This window comes from Cervus canadensis, chromosome 17, assembly GCF_019320065.1.
Source record: "Cervus canadensis isolate Bull #8, Minnesota chromosome 17, ASM1932006v1, whole genome shotgun sequence".
In the NCBI taxonomy this organism is placed as follows: domain Eukaryota; kingdom Metazoa; phylum Chordata; class Mammalia; order Artiodactyla; family Cervidae; genus Cervus; species Cervus canadensis.
The window spans coordinates 60,711,839-60,737,849 of record NC_057402.1 but is presented as its reverse complement, the minus strand read 5'-3'; the positions used below and the strand labels follow the sequence as shown (position 1 = coordinate 60,737,849).

Below are 26,011 nucleotides of genomic sequence, written 5' to 3'. Positions count from 1 at the left end.
CAAATGTTCATAAAAAGGAAATACCCAGTTTCCACTCCATTGGGAGGTACCACTCTGGGTCGAAATACTACTGTTAACATTTGGTGCGATTGGAAGAGCCATTAACTGTCGGTTCGTGGTGGTCCCTAGAGCTCCCCCACCCCAAAGGCCGTAGGACTTTGACCACCGGGGTGGGGTAGACACCAACCCCGATTTCCCTGCCTGGGAAGGCCCGCGTCACCTGCAGTGCCGCAGAGCCTCGCCACTGCGGCAAACAGACTGCGCAGGCGCGGCAGAGTCTGGCCGCGGGGAGCGGAGCGGCTTGCCGCGCCAGCGCAGGCGGAGTCCGCGGAGCGGTGCCGTGGCGGCAGAGGAGCGCAGCGCTGTCTGCCAGCCGGAGATGCGTGACGTTCTGTTCTGAGGAGCGGCCAGCGGCGCAATGGAGCGGGCCAGGTCAGCCGTGTGGTGGGCAACAATTTTTTTTTAAATCATCCTGAGCTTCCAGAACGAGAAGTATTTTGGTATTTACTAGAGATCTGGGCCCTCAAGTTCTTTGTCCAGTGGCTGGATGGAGCAACTTCTGGAGGCTTGGGGCTGGAGTGACTCTCCCGACCGTGTCTTATCAGGTCTCGGGGGTATCTGCAACGTCATGTTGCGCCCCCTCAGATTCTCTGGGGTGGCCCTTTGTTCCTGTGGTTGAGGCCGTGACCACGATGTGACAGTCAGGGGAGGGCGGGGTCAGCGGTGTCCACAGCGGCCGTGAGGCGGCAGCAGGTGCCATGTCCGCAGAGGCGCTGATGTGTGGCATCCGCGGGAGGGAGTGGTTGGCGTGGTCCCCGCGGCAGTGATGAGGAGGGGGGGACGGGGTGGCCGTGGTGGCGGCTATTGAGGGGGCGGCCGAGAGACCGCGCTGCTCGTGGGGGGTGAAGTGGGCCACGAGAGTGTGGTGGGGTCCCTCTGTGGCCTCGGTATGTGGGGGTGGTGGGGTGCCAGCGACATTGGGGGCGCGACAAAGCAGTCTTGCGGCGTGGTCGTCTTGGACACTGCTAAGAGAGAGGGTGAGCAGGTGCGGGCACGCGGGTAGAGGAGGCCATCTGTTTGAAGACAAGGGAGAAAACTGTTCAGTGTTCTCGTGACCAGCAGTGCTTTATTTATTTATTTATTTTTTATTTTTTTAATTTCTTTTTTTCTTTCCTTTTTTTTTTTTTTTTAATTAGTTGGAGGCTAATTACTTCACAACATTTCAGTGGGTTTTGTCATACATTGACATGAATCAGCCATGGAGTTACATGTATTCCCCATCCCGATCCCCCCTCCCACCTCCGTCTCCACCCGATTCCTCTCGGTCTTCCCAGTGCACCAGGCAGTGCCTTTACAGTTTGAATAGCATGGCAAAACTACCCAGTCCCTAAATTGAAGGGGTGGCTGCAAAAATGTCTAGTCCTTATGTACTTGATTCCTTTAACTATCTCACATTTGTGAGCTTGGTGTAAGAGGAGGGATGTGTTATTCACAGCCCATCTAATGCATCTTTTGGGGGACCTGCCAGGTTCTGGTATGTGACAGCCAGAGGCGTTTCTCGTTCACATGCGTGTTCACATGCGTTTTCCCTGCGTTTGGAATGAGTTTCGAAGGCCAGCTCAGGAGCGTGGCGGTCGGTGTCGCGTCACAACCTTTGTGCGGCTCTGTGAAGATGGCGGCCGCCGCAGCTGTGCGGTTCTGGGCAGGCGCGGAGTGGGAGCGCGGCCCTCCCCGCGGTACCGCAGTGGGGGAGGAGCGGTCCTGCCGACTCCAGGCGGGGGGTCGGCCGCGCCCTGGAGAGCTGTGCGCCAAGGGGGAGAGGCGGACCGGGGAGTCGGGGGCGGCTGCCGCACCCCGGTGCTGCAGTACGGAAGGTGTGGGCTCGGGGTGCGCAGGCGCGTCAGTGATGACACCGCCTCTGACGTGCACTAGGGGAGGGGATTTGTGCAGTTGCCACTGGGCGGGGCGGCCCTCCACCGCCTACACTTAAGTGCCCGGTCCCTGTCCCTTCCCTGCTCTGCTGGAGTGAACTCGGGAGAGGAAGGACACAGGTTTGCGCAGCCTCTGGCTTGTAAGTCACCCCTTCCCTGTAGTGCTGTGATGGAGTGGAGCAGGTAGGCCAGAGAGTTGCACAATTTTTCCATCCTGTGCCTGCCTGAAATGTCAGGGCAGCTGCACTGTGTCCTTGGCCTTCTCCTACCTCTTAAGGGAGAGGTGAGGGCTTGGAGGCCAAGAGAGGTGAGTGCATTTCAGGATTCACTACGCTACTTAAAAGACAGCCTCCATCACTGGTGCAGGAGCTTTTTCAGTTTTTCTCATTTGCCCTAGGTGGTGCTGTGAGCAGTCTTAATTATTTGCTGTATTAAGTGGATTCAGTTAGCCTTTTAGACAACTCTCATTCCTTTAATCTCTGATTTCAGTTTTCTAGATTATATAATTCTATAGCTACATTTTCCTTACCTGTCTGTCCTATTTCTTGATCGCTAGATAATCCATTGGTGATGTTACCTTTATAATTTCCTTAAATCAGGGGATCAAGGCTTCTCTAAGACTCTTTGGAACTGAGGTCTATGAGTTGTTTGTTCAAGGAGAACGGCAGAGAAAAATGTAGAATGTGAGTCCTAGGTTTATCTGGGATTAGTGAATTCTTGCCCTTGATTGGACTTTTAAAAATTTGGAATATATTTGCTTTACAATACTGTGCTAGTTTCTGCTGTACAGCAACTTCACAGTTGCTCATGTGTACAGCTATATGTGTGCATATCTCCTTCCTCTTGATTTTTTAATTATTATTTTTGTTCCATTATTTTTTTGAAGTTGGAGCTGCTATGAATATTCGCTGAGAAGGGGTAATTAACAAAGTAACTATTCCTGTATCATGATTATTGTATTACTATTCCCATACTTTGATTTTGGGGGACATTTTTAAGGATTTTCCTTGCAGAATTTTGATGTGCTTGCCTTTTTTACTCATTTATCATAAACAGTACGCCTGCTTGTGTGCACAGTTAGAATGTAATTAAGGGAAATGTAAATTAAGCTTTGGAAGCTTTGTTCTGGAATTGTTTATTTTCTAGTAGCTTGAAAAATAGCAGGACTCTGGTATTTTGTGATACTTATGATTTGCATTTTTTTTTTTTTTCTGCTTGTAGGAAGATACTGCTTCAAATATGAACATCTGATCATTTGGCCCTTTGCGAGATGAGAGTGCATCATCCTGGTCCGCCATTTTGTAGTCTTGCCCTCTGACTTAGGACCTCAATATGGCGGACCCTGTGGAAAGACCTGAAGTTTGAAGGTCTCTGTCCTGCCTTGTGGAATATTTGGCATAGTACCACAGCTTTTTAAGAATGGGAAAGGAATATGAGCCCTGTCTGAAGTTTAGAGCAAGGACTATGTGTTGTTTTCTAAGGCAAGGTACTTTGAACAGGAGTTGTTGATGGTTAAGGCATCATACTTCACTAATAAAGGTGGGCAGAGAAGTTTTATTTTCTGGTTCCTGGGTGCTGGCTGGCTCAGAATTCTCTTTGATTCTAAAGGTTTTGTTTTTGGAGGCACTGATTTGCATGTTAGTGGGGAATTCACACCCTGGGATTACCTCACACTATCTTTTTATTTCTCATTCTTGAGGTCTTAGTCATTGAATTATTACTTTTTGCAGGAGTAGGGGGGGGCCTGTGTAAGGAATCCTGAATATTTGATAGAATATTATACAGGAAAAAACCCTATCATATCTCATCATCATTTGCTTTTTCAGTATATTTTCAAATTTGTTGTTGTTTTAGTTGCTAACTCATGTCTTGACTTTTTTGGGACTCCACGGATGATAGCCAGGCTCCTCTGTCCATGGGATTTATTAGGCAAGAATACTGGAGTTGGTTGCCATTTTCTTCTCCTGGGGATCTTCTCAGGGATTGAAACAGAGTCTCCTGCTTGACAGGTGGCCTCTTTACCATGGAGCCATCTGAGAAGCCCATATTTCCAGATTAGTATTAATTTTTTAGTGAAAGGGATTTTGGAGTGAAAAATTAACATTGTGTACATGTAACATTTTTTTCTCCTTAAGTGCTGGATTTTCTGAAATGTTGGCTTCTGAGTTGGAAATGCAGTTAGGGACATTACAAATGTACATATGTGTGTTTAGAACAAAGTTCAAAATAAAGCTACTCATCACTGATTTTGCATGTAGCTTTAAAAATCTTTGAAAATTAAAAAAAAATACCTTTATATACTGATTCTTTTCTCAATTGAACACAGACCTTCAGGTTACATAAAGGAACTGAAGATTTTTTCTGAGGGGTGGGATGGATAATGGGGTGTTCTCAGTTGAGCTTCCATTAATCATAATGGGTGGTCTATGATAAAGCAGAGGTCTATGGCAAAGCAGAGATTTATAATTCCTTTTACTGTATTAATGTATTAGTAACTATATTTGAAACTACCATCTTGTGTATCAGTATTTCATCCTTTTTTATGACTGAATGGCATTCCATTGTGTGATATACCATACCACACCATATTTTGTTTATGCATTCATCATTTATACTTTGGGTTATTTCTATTTTTGGCTATTACAACTAACACTGCTAGGAACTTTCATGTTCAAGTTTGAGTTTTTATTTCACTCCAAGCTTGGAGTGGAAATACTGGGTCACATGTTAATATGCTCAACATTTTTAAGAAGTGCCAGGGTTGTATAATTTTTCATTTCTCCAGTTTCTCCACATCCTACTCCTGTGGTGTGAAGTGGTGTTTGTGGTTTTGATTTGTGTTTTCCTAATGGCCCTCGTATTGAGCATCTTTTCTTGTGTTAAGGGAAATTTTTATGCTTTTGGAAAGTGATCTGTTTGAATCCTTTACTCATTTTATTTTTTGTAATTCATTTATTTATTTTATAGCTGTGCTGGGTCTTCATTGTTGCACAAGCTTTTCTCTACTTGTGGTGAGCTGAGGCTGTTCTCTTAAGCTGCAGTGAAAGGTCTTCTCTTTCCTGTGGCTTCTCTTGTTGTGGAGGCTGGCTCTAGGGCATCTGGGCTTCAGTTGTTTCTGTTCCTAGGCTCTAAAGCACAGGCTCAAAAGTTGTGGTGTAGGGACTTAGCAGCTTCATGGTCTGTATGTGGGATCTTCCCATAGCAAGTATGGAACTTGTGTTTTCTGCATTGGTGGATTCTTTACCACTGAGCCATCAGTGACGCCCCCTTTACTCATTTTAAAGTTGAGTTTTGTTACTATATTATTGAGTTGTAACAGTTCTTTATATCTCTCTAGAGTTCTTTATATCTGGAGGAGGAAATGGCGACCCACTCCAGTATTTTTGCCTAGAGAATCCCATGGACAGAGGAGCCTGGTGGGCTACATGTAGTCCATGGGGTCACAAAAAATCGAACACGACTGAGTGACTTAATACTAATACTTGACATATTCTGGATAAAAGACTTTCATCCCATATATAATTTGCATATATTTTCTCCCATGCTTCTAATTGTTTTTCTAAGTGTCTTTGGAAGCAGACTTTTCACTTTTGGTGAAATCCTATGAATTCCTTTCTCCATTAGGTACTTTAGGTGTCATAATCTAAGAAAGTATTACCTAATCAAAGGTCCAAAGGTCAAGGAGATTAGCAAAGGTATTTTTTTTTAAATGACCTTTTCTACTGCTTGATTAGAACATTAAAGTTTTGGAAGCAAATCAGGATTATTGGTAAACTATTTTGTTTATTTTGCATAATCTAATATGAAACATAAAATAGCATGGGTTCAGGAAATAATCTTTTGGAATGTGTCCTTTGAAATCTGCCTGTGAATTATTATATTGCTTGAGTTGTGTAAAATGCATTTCCTTATCTCTGTTTTGAGTTGACATTTTGAAATTTCAGTTCCTGTAGTTTCTAATCTGTGACCCAAGTGCTGAACAGATTTCCTGTTCAGATCCCTTGAGCAGCCATTTTGGTGAGCTATTCTGCAGATTATACTGTCAGTGGCTATGTTTTTTTTTTTCTTAAGCATTTTAAAATATTTCTTGTTTCTCATGCTAAGAAGGAAGCATTCACACAAGAGATTCCTTAAATAGACATTTTGTAATTTAAATTTTATACTTTATTCCACTATATAGAAGGATAATAAAATATTTTTCAAATCATTTTTGTCGTTTTTTCAGGGGTATGTATATTTATTTGTATGTAAATATATATGTAAATATATAGTGTTATATCTATATATGTGAGTATATGTAGGAATACACAGATTTGCTTACTTTTTTGATATTTTTCCTTTGAAGTTTTCTGATGTCAAGGGGAATCTAAAGGGAGAAAGTAGTTTGGGGCTAGATTCTGATCATTGATGGATAAAGATCTTCTAATATTTAATTCTACCTTTGTCTGTTTTATTGATTTTAATTGACGTATATCACCATACCTTGCTTTAATTAGATTAGATTAGATGGAGTTTAAAAATTCCATTTTACTAGATATATGTATAATCTTTAAGTAAGTGGTATTTCAGAAATTGATGAAGTCTGTAAAACAAATCCTCTTTGTACCTCAGGGACCGTTTACACTTGAGACGGACTACAGAACAGCACGTGCCAGAGGTGGAAGTCCAAGTCAAACGTAGAAGGACAGCCTCACTGAGCAACCAGGAGTGAGTACAGTCAGGCCCTGAGAACCAATTTAGGGTGTTTTCAAATTGGAACAAAATATGCTGCCACAGGGAATTTAAATGAATTTAATTAATGAAAGAAGCTTGTGCATGTTATATTGATACAGTAAAAAAGCAATTAAATCATCCATAACCATGTTGTCCTAACTTAACTTTTGCTAAAATTTTAGTGACATGTATTTCCTTTTTTCTATACATGTGTAGGTAACATGGTATGTTCATAAAGTTCTACCTCCTTCAACATATTTATATTAAAATGTTTCTGCTTTATTATCTGTTACACTTTTGTTGTGCTTGCCAAATGTTCTATGCTTTGAAGAGATGTAAATTTATGTGTTCATGTTTGCTCTGCAATCTTTAGAATTTTTTTAGTTAGTGCATTTGAAATGTATACATTTTCCTCTTAATTTAGGATATGAATGTGTTTCTAGAAGGAGCATTTCAATTAAAACTATATTAACATTTCTAAATAGTCACAACTTAGCAGCTAAAACAATAACAACAACATGAAACATACTGAATCTACATTGGGTCTTGTGCGTTTTGTTGTTACTACAAATCTTGATAGTTATCAGTGGTAAAATTGTTTTTCTTTCCTAAAGCAGTAATTTTTCAAATTGTATTGCTGTTACTAATATATGAATATAATTTTCTCATAAAACATGTAATTTTGAGATACACAGTGAGTATCAAATATCACTAGTCCATTCCCCTCCCTGTGTCTCTTCAAAGATAAATCCTCAGGTACTTTGATCTATTATCATTTCAGACCTTTTAATATGCATTCATGTCTACATATATGGAGTGTGTATATGTGTGGGGAGGCATGTTTGTTTATATACATAAGATTTATTCTGTAACAATATGCCTTAGGAGTCTTTCCATGTCAGGTGTTCTATAATAACATTTATCATTATCTTACTAATGGGTAGTTAGGTTGTTTTCTTAGTTATTGCTGTGAAGAAAGGAGCGGTCAATCTGAAAATTAACATTACCGTTGTCTCTTGAATAATGAAGGAGTTAGGTTGCAATCCCCCACATAGGCAAAAATCCCCATGTATCTTTTGAGTCCCCCCAAATTGAACTATAAATGGCCTCTTGTTGACTAGAAGTCTATATTGACAGTTGACTGACAACATTTTTATATTAAATGTATATCTGCATATATTTTATGTGTTCATGACATACCTAACTTTGTTTCTTTGATATTTCTAGGCTCTGGTTTGTCTGCAAGTTTTTCCAAATTGTCAAAAATTTCCAAAAAAAAAAAAATCCCTAATATATTTATTGGGGAAAAAAACACATATAAGTAGACCCACACAATTCAAACTTTTGTTTAAGGGTCAACTGTTACTAATATTTATTTGTATTTTATTTCACTTCTTCAAATATGAAGTTTTTTACAGAAATTATTATACAACGTGGGTAGCATTTTATATCTTATTTTTGTTATTTGCTCGTTTAATATATGGAAAAATTTCAGTATTTTGCATATTTAAAATTATTGGCAAGGCAAAAGATTTCTCCATTTTCCCATGTCTGTTTTACTTTACTTATTCTGCAGAGTTCATTATTCTTTCCTTTGTTAAATTTTGAAAAGGAATACTTTGAATGAATATTTTATATAATTTATCATTTATGATAGGCATTTGCCTGTCTTCTTTTATATGGTAATGCCATTTTTTTTCCTTCCCAGAATCTGTAGAAATAACTTGAAATAGATTAGAGACTGTGGCAGAGGTACGGGTGGAGGAGATTTCTTGGGAGAGGATCTTTGTTAGTGAGTGAAGGTTCTATTACATTTGTTATATTTTATTAGAGCCTTTATCCAGTGTAACATCAGTGTGAATCATCAGTATAACAGGTGGTCATATGCTAATATTCTAAAAGCCTGCTTTAGGTTTCATTAATTTGTCCATATCTATGGAAATATTTTATTGCTTTTGAAGAATAGACAACTTCATTTTCCTGATGTCTGTTGTATATGTTATCTATAAATACTAGGAGGTGCTGAACTAGAATCTGAGGGTAATTTTGAGTTAGAAAAATAATATAATTTCCCCAACCACCTTTGTCCACTTTGATAATAGTTGGATTATAGGAACAGGTAAGCAGTATAAATATTCTGTTCTCTAAGCCCAGCTTTTAACCTGAGCCATCTAGTTATCTTTAACTCTGGTGTGATCCCAGAGGCCCACCAAGAATAACAAAGACACTCCTATCACTTGTTAAACTCAAAGGATTAGAGATTACCTCCTAGGAACCATGAACAAAGTCTAGCCTGATTCTTTATGTTGTTGTTCAGTTGCTTAGTCATGCCCCACTCTTTGCAACCCCATGAACTGCAGTTAAAAATCTTATTTTAAAAGTATAGAAACAGTGGAAAACCATTTATCACAGTCCCATTTTCAATTCTAGCTGTTACTGAATATTTTCATACATATGTACTTATCAACTGCCTGCTAGTGTAGTAAGAGAAGTGGATTCCATCCCTGGAAGATCCCTTGGAGGAGGACACGGCAACCCACTCCAGTATTCTTGCCTGGAGAATCCCATGAACAGAGGAGCCTGGTGGGCTGAGGTCCACAGGGTCACAAAAAGTTGAACACAACTAGTGACTTAGCATGCAAGCACATACTTAGCAACGAAGGCAGTTTGTTGGCTGGTGATTTATTTATGCTTGTCTTGTTAGCCAGCAACCCTGTGTAATTTCCTGTATCTCATCCTCAGGATGAGATTCACGGCCAGATAGAGTCCTACTCATAGGTAGGAATATGTTGAGTATTTTTCTAGAATTCCCTGATAACTAAAGGATGGTAGATTTACATAGTCTGAGAACCTAAGTAGCTTGGAAATTCTTTGTTTCAGTTAGTAACTTCTTGTCAGCATAAATAACTATATTAAAATGTCTCACTGGAAATGCCTTAACCCTTCCTACCCCCTACCTCCCTAGGGGTTAAAGAGTTGTTTCCAGATTAGAAATGGTTATTATACTGTTGGTTCTTTTATAAGGCATTTTAAACCAAAAGAACTCTTTTTTTTTTTCTTTTTTTAAGTTCCTTGGTAATATCACCAAAGAGGGTAAGTATCCATCAGTTCTTATACATTCCTATGTGCAGAGAGTCTCCTCTTTTATAATTTATTCATAATGTAATGGTATGCTCTGAACCTTGATGAGGATTAAATGTAAGGGTATTTTTATGTTCACATTGTTAACTATTTAGGCAAATGTCTTTTCATTTATGTGTTTTGTGCTCTTGTTTTAGGTGTCACCTGTACCTGAGGCGATCTCAGCAGCAGCAAGTACCTGTGGTGGATTTCCAGGCAGAACTGAGACAGGCATTCTTAGCTGAGACACCAAGAGGTGGTTAAAGCAGTATTGGAACACCAAGGTAGCTGATTTCAAGAGAAAAATAAAAACAGGTTATAGCTGATGAAGTCATGATCAGGGTTAAACAACTAATTAAAGGGTAGGATGTTTGGAGGTCATTTAATTATTTTGGATATATTCAATTATTTTTCCTTAAAGGCTTCATACAAATATAAACACATAGCAGAATGTTTAAAAAAGTAAAGGCAGTACCTTAATGCTTTCACTCTGAAAGACTTTTGTCGTGAGTTACTTTCTAGACAATGTAGTCTTTGCTTTTTAGTTAGTTTTATTCATATTTAACTTGTACTGCATTTCACCTTAACATAAGAAAAGTATTTCATTATAAATAGTTGCTGAATATCCTGCTAATATGTTTTATAATTCCTTTCTGAGAGAACTTTATTTTTTCTGCTGGTAGTTTGAAATGAAGCTTCAGTGAATTGCTTTTTGTAAAACATTAGATAGGATCATTTCCTTGGATATGCAGATGTAAAAATAAGTCAAGGAATTTGAATTAAGGTTCATGTTCTAAATTACATTATGAATTATTTGTCTTTATTGCCATGAGAAAGTATAGTGCTAGGTACACTTTCATCTGCGTTAATTATGTCAATTACATATAATTTATTTCTATTAAATTAGAAATACACATCACATCCATTAATGGATGAGAAGCTAAATATTTTCCCAGGCTTATTTACTAGTTATTTTTTGTTTTCTTTTCTCATATTTTGTTACTCATTTGTTTGAATCATCTGACAGTGTAACAAAACTATTAACCCATGATTTGTCAGTGTTACGTAGATTTATTTACAGTGTCTTTTTGTGTTAGTTGCTTAGATTTTTAGGAAATTGCAATTAGTTTTGATTAAATACTTTATTTTTCCTTTCTTTTTTTTAAGTTTAAGATTTGAATGACCTAAATTCAAAGGGTTTAATATGTACTTTTCAGAAGCTAAGAGAGGAAAGAAGTTTATAGATGAGTTTTCTTCTAGATTTTCTTTATTTCTATTTCAAAGTATAACCCCGCAACTCAAATTTATTAGGCTTGTTTATGGCCATCATTTCAAAAGGAAAAATCCTCCCCTACTGAATTCTTTACCCAGCATTCTCCAGTAATTGCCTGGACTTGATTGTAAGATAGTAGAATTGATTTCAGACAGTGGAATCTGGCAATTATCCTCAGCTGTCCCCCAGAGTAAGAACATTTTTACATGAATAAGTGTGCATCATTGATCTTTTAACCAAGAATTTTTTGGCCCTTATAGTTTAGATACTCTTGAAAGTTCCTGTATAGTATTATTTAAATCATAATTATGATCTGCAAGTAGAGTAATCTAATTTTCTAAGTTTTAAGTGCTAGTTTCATCTAAATAGTACTAGTTACTAGAATTATTTTACAGCAGGAGTTGATTGCCAGTCTTTGTAAATAAAATATTGTTAGCACAGAGCCATATCCATTTATTTACATATGACCTGTGGATATTATTGACAGTACAGTGGCAGATGGGAGTATTCATGACAGATTGAATGGCAGGCAAAGCCTACAATATTTATTATCTTTCCCTTTAAAAGAAGAAGTCTGCTAGTCTCTTAGAGAACCACTTTCAAAGATGAAAACATAAGGTGGAGCCAGTAGTGGAGTGTTGGTACCTTAGAATGTGGCAAAGGGAAAGGCATGATAAGGAGAGGAGATGAAGTAACAGTGCAGAGTGGAGAATCCGATGAATTTGGCGATAAGGGTCTTGTTCAAGTCTGCTATACATGTAAGTGGGTAAAGACATTTAAACAATTAATATGTTTTCTTTTTCATTATAAAAATGTAAAGCATATGAGTGATATCCTAGAAAAATGGGAAAGTAAACCACAGATTTTAAATAGCCTTGTTGGAACCATAGTGGCCTTTTTTAGAATTTTCTTTCATTTTACCCATTTGCTTTTCTTTTGAAAACATAGTTGTAATCATGCTTTTAAACTATTCTACTTATGTATACCATTAATGTTCCTTCATTCTATTACATAATCCTCAATAGCATTTGTAATGAATAAATGATGGTCCCTTCATGATTTACTTTTCCTTTGTATTTGTGTTTTTTTTCCCCTAGTTTGCTATGCTATTATGAATATTCTGCATTTTTAAGATACTGTATATTAGGTATTTTAAAGTTATTAGGATGATGATTCAGTTTGGGTATGCAGGGTATAAAAATTAGTAAGTTCTTAAATGTTTTGTTATGTTCCTTTCTAATAACATCATAAGCAGTATTGATTACCATCGAGAATAATTCAGTTCAGTTCAGTCACTCAGTGATGTCTTGACTCTTTGCGACCCTGTGGATTGCAGCACGCCAGGCTTACCTGTCCACCAACTCCGGGAGTCCACTCAAACTCAGGTCCGTTGAGTCAGTGATGCCATATACCATCTCATCCTCTGTCATCTCCTTCTCCTGCCTTCAATCTTTCCCAGCAGCAGGGTCTTTTCCAATAAGTCAGTTCTTCTCATCAGGTGACCAAAGTATTGGAGTTTCAGCTTCAGCATCAGTCCTTCCATTGAATATTCAGGACTGATTTCCTTTAGGATTGACTGGTTGGATCTCCTTACAGTCCAAGGGACTCTCAAGAGTCTTCTCCAACACCACAGTTCAAAAGTTCAAGAATAATTACTACAGTGGTAATTTCTTAGTACCACCTTTGATGTCTCTTTTCGCCCCTTTGATAAGTAAACACTTTCCAAAATGGAAACATTGTTTTCCTCTGGTTTAACTGGCATTGCTTTGTGGTTAATAGTGTCCACTTACTTGTGTTTCTCATGTTAGACTTTTTGCATTTTTTTTTTTTCTGTGAAAGGTCTATTTTACCAGGTGAATGGGAACTAATACTATACCATTATTCTGTGACTTCTCATTTTTTGTATGTTATTTGGCCAAGTCTGACCATCAGATCTTTTGATTTAAGGAAGCTTTACATATTTACGTAGTTTAATCATTTCAAAGTCCACCGTTTTCAAAAGTTTGAGAACGCTTCTTCCTGAGAAGTCCCAGGATATAGTCAGGCCCCCGGACCATTTATTTGTTTATGTACACTTTCACCAGGAAATTTATGGTAACTGCTAATTCCTTAGTGAATTGTAACATTGCTGCTCTTGTTTTTTTCCCTCTTAAAGCATTTTGTTCTTCTTTGCTATGGAGATAACATTTGATCATTCTACAAAGTAATATATCTCCTTTCCCTCACAAGGATTCATAATTATAGTATGCTGAATTTAGGAATGAGAGAAATTTCAAGGCCATCTCATTAAGAGAAGCCCATTCTTAACCTCTCCAATTAGTCAACCCCTATTCTGAGTGAAATGTTATCTCCTATTTATATGGATTATTTTATACATATTACATATTTATGTCCCCAGTTCTTTAGTCCATGACTCAAATCCCCAGATGCATTTTTATACATGGTAACAACATAGTGGGTGTGGGAGGAGTTTGGAACCTCAGGCAGGTTAGATGGACAGATACAGGCCTGACTGGCTTCCTTTTGTGTTCTGATCCACTATACCAGGAAATCTTTGTTTGCATTTGTTGATCTATAGCTAAGCTGTATGAACCTGGTTTGGTATGTGTTCACTGAAATGCCAAGCAGGATAAAACATTTGGAATGGGTCTGATTGGGAAATCTGGACTCTGAAGTCTTTTGGCATTGAAGGTAAAATCCCTGTCTCTGAATTATAAAGTTTCACTGGAGAGGTGACTGACTACAAATTTCCACCTTAAATGCACATTTGATACTGATTCCCACTGAAAAGTGAAAGCATTAGTTGCTCAGTCATGTATGACTCTGCGACCCCATGGACTGTTGCCCACTGAGCTGCTATATCCATGGAATTCTTCAGTCAAGAATACTGGAATGGGTAGTGATTCCCTTCTCCAGGGGATCTTCCTGATGCAGGGATCGAACTGAGGCCTCCTGCATTGCAGGCAGATTCTTTACTGTCTGAACCGCCAGGAAAGCCTATTATATTAATCTTTATTTCAGAAACCTTTCTGTGATTACATTTCTTTCCTTTAAGTGAAATTTTGAAAAGTCATATACAGTCCTGTTTTTTTCCCCCTGGTAATCACTGTCTGTGGCTCATTGTCTAATAGCATATCTCCATTTGGGAATAAGCTCCAGGAATACTGTCTTATTGAACATTCAGCTGCTTTTGTTCTTTGGAGGCACTAATGGCAATATTAAATGTAATCTTAGAAACTCTGAAGATTATTTGACGGTTCAGACAATTTATTGTATAAGAACAGCTTTATTGGTGTATGTTTTATATACCATAGAATTTGCCCAGTTATAAGCAGGTTGCCGTTACAGCCATTGCCACACGTCCTTTTAGGGTTTTCAGTTGCCCGAATAAGATCCCTTCGTGCCATTTAATGCATTCCCCAACTCCACCCCCTATTTCAGATAACCACTTAACTTACTTTCTGTCTCCATGGATTGCTGAAGATCTTAAATCTTAGCTATACCATCATAAAAATGGAAATTGCTAGTGGTTCAAACATATACCAAGGTTTCCTGAATTTACAGACTGCTTTTATATAGAGAATCCTGTCAGAATTCAGAACATTTAAATTATAGGCCTGAAACTTTTCATGTGAATTTAGATTAAAAGTTCATTTATTTGGGAGTTTTCCTTCCTCTGCAATTTTCTGGAAGAGTTTGAGCAGGATAGGTGTTCTCTAAACTTTTGATAGAATTTGCCTGAGAAGCCATCTGGCCTTGGGCTTTTGTTTGTTGGAAGATTGTTTATTACAGTTTCAATTTACATGCTTGTGATTGGTCTGTTCATATTTTCTGTTTCTTCTTGGTTTGGGTTTGGAAGGTTATACTTTTCCAAGAATTGGTTCCATTTCTTCCAACTCGTTCATTTTATTGGCATGTAATTGCTCATACTATTCTCTTATGATCCTTTGTATTTCTGTGTTGTCATAACTTCTCCTTTTTCATTTTTAATTTTATTGATTTGAGTCTTCTCCCTTTTGTTCTTGATGGGATCATCAGTTTTATCTTCTCACATAACCAGCTTTGCAATGAATTTTGCTATAGTCTCCATTTCTTTTTCATTTGTTTCTTCTCTGATCTTTGTGACTTCTTTCCTTCTACTAGCTTTGGGTTTTTTTTGTTGTTGTTCTTTTTCTAGTTGACTTTAGGTGTAACGTTAGGTTGTTTATTTGATGTCTCTTTTTTCTTGAGGTAGGCTTGTATATCTATAGATTTCCCTCTTAGTACTGCTTTTATTGCATCCAATAGATTTTGAGTTGTGCTTTCATTGTCATTTGTTTCTAGATATATTTTGATTTCCTTTTTGATTTCTTTAGTGATCTATTGGTTATTCAGAAGCATGTTGTTTAACCTCCATATGTTTGTGTTTTTTATAGTACTTTTCATGTAGTTGATACCTAATCTTACAGCCTTATCAGAAAAGATGCTTGAAATGATTTCAACTTTTTAAAATTTACCAAGGGTTTGATTTCTGGCCCAGGATGTGATCTATCCTGGAGAATGTTCCATGTGCACTTGAGAAAAAAGTGAAGTCTATTTTTTTTGGATGAAATGCTGTAGATATCAATTAGGTCCAAGTGATCCATTGTATCAGTTAAAACTTGTGTTTCCTTATTGATTTTCTGTCTGGATGATATGTCCATTGGTGTGAGTAGGATATTTTAAGTCCCCTACCATCACCCTGTTACCAAAATCAGACAAAGATGCCACAAAAAAGGAAATTACAGGCCAATTACTGATGAACATAGATGAAAAAATCCTCAACTATGTGCTAGCAAACAGAATCCAACAGTGGGCTTTATCTAGGGATGTAAGGATTCTTCAGTATACAGAAATCAGTCAATATGATTCACCATACTAACAAATTGAAAGATAAAAACCACATGATCATCTCAGTAGATGCAGAGAAAGCCTTTTACAAAATTAAACACCCATTTATGATAAAAACTCACCAAAGGGTAGGCATAGAGGGAACATACCTCAACAAAATAAAGGCCATATATGACCAACTCAGAGCAAACGTTATCATCAGTGGTGAAAAACTGAAAGCATTTCCTTTAAATTCAGGAATAAGATGAGTCCACGCTCACCACTATTATTCACTCTTACCACTCTTATCACTATCATTCAACATAGTTTTGAAAGACCTAGCCATAGCAGTCCGAGAAGAAAAAGGAATGAATCCAGATTGGAAAAGAAGAAACTACATTTATTGAGGGTAGGATTGACTTACAGAAAAAGCTGCACAAAGGATACATGACAGTCTGCATGTGGAGAACAAAGCTTGGGAGAGAGATTCTGAGTAATGGTCATTTTATTTTATTTTTTATTTAGAAAACCTAATACCCTCCAAGTTCTCTTTAAAATGTATTGAACTGACACCAAATTTTGCTAATTGTAGGGAAATACTGCCTCTACATTTTACCATCCTTACTGAATTATTTGTATAATTTCATTAAACTCTCTTCTAATCTATTATAGTTTTACACACCATTCTTTTTTTGATGATGCCATAGATCTTAACCACTATTTAAATGATGTTATTTTCACATAAGAAAACAGATGATTGTAAATTACTTAACCAGCTTACTGTTTGTAAATCTTCTGTACTGAAAACAATGGAGACAACAATCTTACTTGAAATGTTTGCATTGTTGAAAGTACAATTATACTAGATTTTGTTTATGATACTGAGTTACTTTTATATGTAAAACCAAATTCCCACTCATAAAGAACATAATGTGTGTGTTTACTTTTTAAATATAATTAGCAGTTTGAGACCACTTACTAGTTTTGGCTGGGTTTGGTTCATACTTATTAGAAGCATTTTCTTAAGAATATCAGGGGGACATAGTATTCTAATGCTTGTTTCTTTGATTACTAAGAAAGTTGACTGTACATACATATAAGCATTCAGTAGTTGTATGTCGCCTTTTAACAAGGGACATCTTAAGCAGGTACATGATAATATATTACATTATTAGTGAAGAGAGATTTCCTAGCATTATTCTGAAGGGACTTTGGCTTGGTGTGGGGAGGTAACATTGAGGTTGAAAGCATTTAGGTGGTTTAGCCAAGGAGCAAAATCTGGGCTAACTCAGGAGGAATTCAAATGGAGAAACTTAGGAATACCAAAATGTTGAGGTTACTTGGTATTAATTTGTGACCAGAGAATCAAACACCTTAAAATAAGGATGGAAAAAGAGAATACTACATTTTGGGAATATTAATAGAAAATTAAGCTTATTTTTGAAACTTTTAAGAATTTCTGTGTAAAATTATATTCAACAAACTGGTAACTTATAGGTGTGCAAAAAATGGGTGATAAGGTGATCAAATAGTGAAGTTTGGTGTTTAATTGGTGGGTATAAGAGTGAAAGGGGGTGATTTTGACTATGTCAAATAGTACTTTTCATGCAAGATTTTCTGCCTGTTTAAACCATGGTAGATGTGGTGCAGCTTGATCGTGCTTTCCTCTGCAGGCTCCATCTACTATTTGAAGCTTCTGCCTCAGCTTGCATTGTTTGTAAGAGAACCTGCGTCATACCTTTATCTGTAGCCTTCCCTTAGGTCTTAAGGATCCTGAAACTTTCCTGTGGACATTGAATTTGGTGGAACAGCAATCATGGTAAGATGTTCATTAGGGTCGAGGGGAGAGAAGCTACTCTCTCAATATATTGGATTTCCAGAGTGTGGGGTGTTGGGTTTTTAATAAGGAATTAATCTATAGTGATGATACCTCATTGCATTGAATAAAAACTGGAGAAAACCTATGTATGTTGTCCTGTTATAGAGATCTTGCATTGTGAAGAAAAACAAAAGAGAATTTTTGGTCATATTTACAGTGGTGAGGGATCACCTGCAGATGAGGGACTCAAGAGGTCATATTTCAATAGATTGAAAAGTCTACTTTGAAAATGGATGGTCCAGCAAAACCACAGCCGAGGAACAGGCTTGGAATCAGTGGGGAAGAAAAATGGAGGTCTTTGAGGCTTGATTGGTACAAAGGAAAGCAGTCTAGAGAGATACAGCATCCTGATCCATTTTGTGGTTCTGTTTAGGTAACCAAGAACATACATTCTTAATGGGAAGGATATCCAAAGGAACTGAAAATTAGTTTTTGAGGAATGAGAAAGAATCTTAGATTTTTACAGTGGTTTGGGGTCTTCCAGAGGTCCACAGTATGTAAATAGTACTTCTGCATATTAAAATTTCAGTGGGGTGGTCACTTGGGATGAAAATCTTTTTAAAAGATGCCTTAGTAGCACCTTTTAAAAAAAATTAAAAGATTGAGGAACACTGATGAAAGTTCTGAATGATACAAGAGGTGGGGTGTAAGCTAGGATAGAGGCCTTTAAAAGAGAACTGAAAAATAATACATTGTGTTTACATTGGGTTGATAGAAACTGCAAAGTTTTTGATGGAGATAAGAATTTCCCACCAATTGTCTGGGTGTCTAGTGGGAAAAGAAATAGTCCTCAGGATCAAGTACTCTGTAGGAGAGTGAGATTTGGGATTCAAATTGGGAAAGGACAGAGTTTAGAATGATGGTATGCTAAAAGGGAGAACTGGGTTTGGCATTCTATTGGGGATGTCATATATTTAGGGCAGTGGAAAACTACATAGGGATTCTGAAAAGTAGACCATTCTATAGGAGAGTATAAGTGGTCCTGGGTCCAAATTTAGTATCCTAAAGGTAAGAAAAGATTGACTGCATGATGTTTTTCTTAAGAAAGCAGCCAAATTTGGATTGGTATAGGAGTAGGGAAGAAATAGGAAAGGGTTAGAAAGTAGCTGCAGACAAAGTGATGACTGACTCTTTTTTTACTCCTTCCAGACTGTGGGAAAGAGTAGCAAGATGCTGCAGCACATTGACTATAGGATGAGATGTATTCTACAAGATGGTCGTATCTTCATTGGCACCTTTAAGGCTTTTGACAAGCATATGAACTTGATCCTCTGTGATTGTGATGAGTTCAGGAAGATCAAGTAAGGCCGCTTTGGGTTTGGGCAGTGGGGTCCTGAGGGAGAGGCAGAACAGTAAATGAGGGTAAAGTAAGTAGTTAGGGTACCTGCTGAAGGAGGCAGGAAAAATGGCAGTCCTGTCCTGGTCTCATCTCTGAATTGGATGAATCTCCCAGTATTAGAGTCACTGTATCCACACTACTATTTTAATTTTGAAACTACAATTATGAACTAAAACTGAGAAAAAAAGCTGAATGCTACTCTTTGAATAACAATTTATATTTATTTAGAAAATTGAGATTGAAGGAATCGTAAGAGTCACAATTACTCTTCATGGTTGAGGAGTTGAAATGAGAACAGAATAGTTCAGACCTGGTCTAGCAGTTGTTCAGCCAGCCTCTTTGCCTGCCCCTTGTTTTGTCTGAACTCGCGTGGTCAGTGTTGATTTGGCATCAGCCTCTAACCTCCCTTGCTTATTTGTTTTGGGGGTCTGTCCATGCTCTTTCTCCAGAAATAACTTCCATGTGCTTGTGCCTTACCTACGCCACTACCCTCTTTGCACCTGTGTTTGAAGAACTTCCTTTAACAATAAGAGCATGGCACTTGGGAGATCCCAGAGGCATTAAACTTTATTGACTTTTCATTCAGAGTATTTGGGGCAGTGCTTGTAGTAGCTCTAGATGTTCAGAATGGTTTTGTTTCAAGCTCTTATCTAGGGGCAGAATTTACATTGACCATTGGCTTGATTTTCTTCTGTTCCCACAGTTGATGATACATTGTCCAAAAGTTTAATTTGACCACTTCACTTAGAATTTTCTGTATGAAGAGAAAGGTGATGATGAGCTTTGCCTGCCTGCTATACATGTCTGTTCTTCTCAAATCTTAATAGAATCCATAACATATTCCTTGTCCTTCCATTTTTATTTATTCTTAATTTTCATCCCGCACATGAAGTTGCATTATTTCAGAAATTCGAGATGATGAATGCTGTTAATGATCAATGTTAAGGTTTTGTTTAAATAATCTACATTTTTACTGAAAAGGATTTTAAATTACAACTTTGATAAATACTAAAGATAATTGAGAGTGCTTTAGGTATATCCTTAGTTTATGTCTCATTCTTCAGTAAGTTTTAGGGGTAATTTCACCTAAATAAGGCACTATCTATATTATATGGTAGAAGCTGTATGAATATATGAATTTTGCTGCCGACACATGAGGAAATAAGACTAACAGAGGTTCAAAAAGTTTTCAAAAGGATTGCCCCTGATTATATGCATGCATACTCAGTCACTTTGGTTGTGTCCAACTCTTTGCCACCTCATGGACTATAGCCTGCCAGGCTGCTCTGTACATGAGACTCTCCTGACAAGAACACGAGTGGGTTGCCATCTTCCAGGACTCAGACCCACGTCTCTTATGTCTCCTGCATTGACAGATGGGTTCTTTACCACTAGCACGACCTGGGAAGCCACTTCCCATGGTAATATAGCATGTGGTAAGTCTAGGAATAAGCAGGTGTCTGCTATTAGGCTGTTATTGCCTGTTGCTGTTCTTATCCTTATTTCAGTTGTCTGTCATCAATATTTACTTATTTAGTTAAAAATGATTTAAATCCTATCTTAACATGAAAATTTTCAATGTTGCCTATCTTCAAAGTCTTAGCCAGTGTTACTTTATAATGATCTCTTTATAATAGAAATAATTGAATTACTATGCAGTGCATTAGAAAATAATGTAGTGTCAATTATACTTCAAAAACAAACTCAGAAAAAGAGATCAAATTTGTGGGTGCCAGAGGCAGGACGTGGTGGGGTGAATTGGATGAAAGTGGTTAAAAATTATGAACTTCCATTTTTAAGATAATTAGGTACAAGGGATGTAATGCACAGCATGAGAAATGAGATTAACAGTGCTGTATGTTATATATGAACGTTGTTAAAAGAGTTTCATCACAAGGAAAAACATTTTTTTCTTTTGTATCTGTAAGACATGTTGGAGGTCCACTGAAATTATTGTGGCAGTCATTTCATGAAGTAAGTCAGTCATTATGCTATACACCTTAAACTTAACACAGTACGCTTTGTCAATTATATGTCAGTGAAACTGGAAGGAAAAAGATAAAATTCCAAGTTTTGCTATCAGTAAAGACCCTTATGCTGGAAAAGACTTGAGGGCAGGAGGAGAAGGAGGTGACAGGATGAGATGACTGGATGACATCACTGACTCAATGGACATGAGTTTGAACAGACTCTGGGAGACAGTGAAAGATAGGAAAGCATGTTGTGCTGCAGTTCCTGGGGTCGCAGTGTCGGACATGACTTACCAGCTGAACAATAGCAACAACTATTAAAAGAATCTTAGCAATGTTATTTGCATCTGTGTTTCACAAAGAAGAAATTAGTTTTGCTATAGTATAACATTGAGGGAATATTCTGGAAGTTTGATGTATGGTAGGAAAAGAGCTCACCTTTATATATCGAGTCCAGTTTTCTTTGTTTTTGTCACAACTCAGTAACTGAGCATGAGTATCTGGGCATGGATTAATGTCTTGATACATAATGATCTATAAAAATGTTAGTGAGTCTATCCATAACTTATCATACTAAAATTTTGTTCCTATTTATAGGCCAAAGAATGCTAAGCAGCCAGAGCGTGAAGAAAAGCGAGTTTTGGGTCTGGTGTTGTTGCGTGGGGAGAACTTGGTTTCCATGACTGTGGAGGGACCACCCCCTAAAGATGTAAGAAGGATGTAGGACAGGACAGAACATTAATGTGGGAGGGAATCCCATTATTTGAATTATTTGCTAAATGAGTGTACAACAGAGACAAAGTACATTATACCTTTGTCAAAATGTTCCTGGCACTTGATATAAGTTCTTGTTTATCTATAATGGGAGATTAAGCAATTCTAATGAGTGATTCTATGTGCTGACTACAATTTAGTTATGGGTAGGAGTTACTAATTTGTTTTCTCTTGATAGGATCATGAAAATATATGGACTTCCAATTTGACTAGTGTACATCTAATCTGTAGGATGCTTCTGTTGATGCTATTTTGAATATAGAACCTCATATAAGATAGGTGATATGGGAAAATGTTGGAAAGAAGTAATTATTTAGGAATGATTTTTGATAGATGGCTTTCATAAATTGGATTTCAAGCTATATATGTATTTTTTTGTTTCAGACTGGCATTGCTCGGGTACCACTTGCTGGAGCTGCAGGGGGCCCTGGGGTTGGCAGGGCAGCTGGCAGAGGCGTTCCAGCTGGTGTTCCGATTCCCCAGGCTCCTGCTGGATTAGCAGGCCCTGTCCGAGGGGTTGGGGGGCCATCACAACAGGTGAGGAGCCAGGAGAAATTTTTGTTATTGAGAGAAAGTGCCTGGAATCTGATACTGAGGAGATTGAAAAAACTGAGTGAACATCCTGTACTGTGTAAAGCAGTATATGCTGAGAGGGAAGAGAGGGACAAATACACATTATGAAACCACCACGATGGCTGTAACTCAGCACTGTTGATGAGCGGAGAGGAATACGGATGGATAAACCAGAGTTGAGAAGGCAGAGGGCTGCTGAGGCTGAAAGCGGGCGTGTTCACTTTAAAGGCGAGTGTGACAGTGGTGGTAGTGTGCCAGGATACTTTTAAATGAGAAAAACGGGAGAAGTGCAGACTTGCTGTAATTACCTTGTGTTTAATAGATAATGCATGGTCAGCCTTTTGTTTTCTATTTTGAATGCTGTGAGGAAGTGTTTACATTTGCTGCCTGCCTGTGCGTTCTTTCTCAGGTAATGACCCCCCAGGGAAGAGGCACTGTAGCAGCTGCTGCAGTCGCTGCCACTGCCAGCATCGCCGGAGCCCCAACTCAGTATCCACCAGGACGGGGGACTGCACCTACACCTGTTGGTCGAGCAACCCCACCTCCAGGTGAGCAATCGATGGAGAATGTGGTTCTAAAAAGAACTGTGAAATAATTTGGTTCTTAGACACAGACGTGGATCTGTGAAAAAAAGTCACGACCAAAAGCACTCTTTAAGAAGATACTGTATTAAGGCCCAGCCTAACTCCCTACCTAGGCACTTGGAGTATGTTTTCACTTTGGCCATTGATTTTTAATGAAAAGCATGAATTGGGATGGTCTGCTGTAGCAATGGTCAAGGAGAAATTTGTTCAGCTCTTTACCTAGTACCTGACTTATTTCTTTAACTGTTATCTTGTGCTTTATGCTACCATCTTAGCTGATTATGTGCCTTTTTTTCCCTGCGATTTTTCTTTCTAGGAATTATGGCTCCTCCACCTGGTATGAGACCACCCATGGGCCCACCAATTGGGCTTCCTCCTACTCGTGGGACGCCAATAGGCATGCCCCCTCCAGGAATGAGACCCCCTCCACCAGGGATAAGAGGTGAGTGAGTATTAATAATTTTCTCAGTGGTACTAGCCAGGCCCCTGAATATTTATGTTTGTCTATTTTTTTATGACCTCATGGAATTTTGCTTTTTCTTTTCAAGGTCCACCTCCCCCAGGAATGCGTCCACCAAGACCCTAGGATACTGTTGATCCTTCTTAGTCACTTTTTGTCCTGCAATGCAGCTTGTGAAATGTGTGAAATGTTTGTGAGCTTTTGTCCCCTCTGTTCCATTAATATTAGCTAATAAATGCATAGAGCAATTAAACTGTGAGGTACTGTTGTACATTTTTTGCCTTTTGATGTTTAGGTGAGAGTTAAGATTGGGATTTTTCTAGTCTTGAAGTTATTATGGATGAGGTAAATCCTGTAACCAACTCATTTAAATAATTTTGTCTTTATATCTTACGGTAAAATGGTTGTGATACGTGTTTTAGCTTCACAACTTTGACTTTGTACACTGGCTGGTATCACATAATAAACTTTATACTGTCCCCTCTACTTTACTGTGCCACATATACTTGAAGGAAAGTAGGGATGTGGTGCCTTGTACAGCCATCTATAGAAGGAAATTGATACTGAATTAGATTTTGGTTTCTTCAATCAAAGTGTTTGAAATAGGAAAGTTCTACCTTCCTTGCAAGCTTGCTTCAGTTGATGAGCTTTTTGGACATAGTGCCCTTGTGCCTGTCTGGTCAGAGAGATGACATGATCCTGGAGTAATCATCCTTCCCTACCAGTGAGTAAGTATTTACAAATTTTTAAATGAGTGGTAGAGTATGGGTCCTGGGAACTGGGGAGATTGAATATTGAGACCAGTTGTGTTACTGAAGATATGACTGACACTTCCTTTAAATTTTCCTTTTTGGCTGCACTGTGCAGCATATAGGATCTTAGTTCCCTGACCAAGGATCAGATGCACACCCCCTACATTGGAAGCATGGTGTCTTAACCACTGGACTGCCAGGGAAGAACCTAGTTGACTCTGTTAGATACCAGTTACAATCATATCCAGCTGCATCATTTAGTGAGTATGGGAAGTTCAGAGAAGTAGACAACATCTTCCAGTTAAATAATTAACAAATGTCAAAATATCTAGGTCTAGTTAGAGTTGATATGGAACAGTGAAATCTCTTAAAAAGAAGAGGTTGGAGGTTTTAGGTTTTACGGCTAATGTTTCAACTAGACAATAAATGAGTCCTTATTGATTGTAGGAATTTAGCTTGTAAAACACCACAGTTCAAGATTGGTAATAACTCCTTAATAATTTAAGACTTGTAGACTAATTTGTCTTCTGCTTTGATTTTATCAGCAGAGATTATATCTGTGTCACCTTTTCCAGCTTTTAAATCATGGCCTTTCAAGTAACAGTCTCTGGAAGAAGAAGGGCATTCAAAATGACTACAAGTGCTGGCCCCAGCTTTATATGGTCTATCCCAAAGTAATTTTTAAGATTAATGGCCGCTTTCAGGTAAGGAACAAAAGCAGCCAAGCCTTCCTTGGTTTATGAGATTTTATAATATGTGTGATAATTTTTTTAGAGTTTGTGAATGTTACAAAGAAACTTTGTGATTAACAGAGCCCCAGGCATTTGGATCGCTGCAGTCAAAACCATTCTCTTAGGAGAAAATTGACCCTGATATATATGACAGATATACAACCCTCATTTTTTAGAAGAAAAAGTATGTAAAGAGTCTTATTTTCTGAGAAGCCTGCTCTCTGGATCAGCTTTAAATAATTTGTGGTACTTTTTTATGTCTTTGGAAGGAAAATACTCATCCTTGTATAGATCTGCTGGTGTGCATAGCCTTTCGATATGCATATTTGAAGATGACTTGTTCTCTCATATTAACTAAAGGTGGCCTCTTTTGAAAGTTAGAAGTGAATGGCAAGAACCCTAGATTATGCAAAAAGCTTAGTTCCATTATTTTTGCTTGGTGATAATAGTATTTTTCTCTGCTTAGAACTTGAATTGTTTTTTTGAAAACTCTTCATTGTAGAATACATACTAAGAAAACTTGGTGTAAAAGAAGTATGGATATTTTGTTGTGGATTGCTAGATCTGCTTCTACAGAGTTCTTTTGTGGTCACATACTAATACCAACATAGTCAGTTTTCAGACACTCATGGAAGTAAATACTTGGTGTCCCTAAGAGTTTCTCCAACATACCTGCATTTGAATGAGTGCATGTTTCACCTAAAACATAGTTGGACAACAACTTCTTGATTTCCTGTTCACATTTACTGTAATTTAATGTAATTTAATGTTCACATTACATTCACTGTGGCTCCGTAAAGATATACATATTGTATGGCAATATATATTTTTATTGTGGTTTACAGTTTTCAGTAGAATTCTGGGACTTTTTAAAATTGAAGTACGAATTTGGAATATAATAATTATACTGCCTTTCTGGTTTTGAGTTGTTTGTGGTATTCTGTGCTTATGTGATAGGGAAACTGGACGTGGTATAGAAGCATGTCAGATGTGACATAGTTCCCTGTTTCCATAGACTCATTGGTACTCACTTGTGTAATTATGTCTAATTTTAGAAGTCTTGT

General features: G+C 37.9%; 2 protein-coding genes across 2 annotated transcripts; both read left to right on the top strand.

Moving 5' to 3' along the window:
• Positions 1 to 275: 275 nt before the first annotated feature.
• Positions 276 to 17,704, top strand: SNURF (SNRPN upstream open reading frame). The gene is made up of 4 exons (XM_043489466.1): positions 276 to 432; positions 6,543 to 6,638; positions 9,923 to 10,048; positions 17,559 to 17,704. Exons 1-3 carry the CDS (start codon positions 419 to 421, stop codon positions 10,026 to 10,028), a joined length of 216 nt encoding a protein of 71 aa, XP_043345401.1. The 5' UTR covers positions 276 to 418; the 3' UTR covers positions 10,029 to 10,048; positions 17,559 to 17,704.
• Positions 10,031 to 23,723, top strand: SNRPN (small nuclear ribonucleoprotein polypeptide N). The gene is made up of 8 exons (XM_043489465.1): positions 10,031 to 10,048; positions 17,636 to 17,704; positions 18,914 to 19,065; positions 21,671 to 21,782; positions 22,232 to 22,384; positions 22,830 to 22,968; positions 23,321 to 23,446; positions 23,553 to 23,723. The coding sequence occupies exons 2-8, from the start codon at positions 17,702 to 17,704 to the stop codon at positions 23,588 to 23,590; spliced, it is 723 nt and encodes a 240-aa protein (XP_043345400.1). The 5' UTR covers positions 10,031 to 10,048; positions 17,636 to 17,701; the 3' UTR covers positions 23,591 to 23,723.
• Positions 23,724 to 26,011: the final 2,288 nt, after the last annotated feature.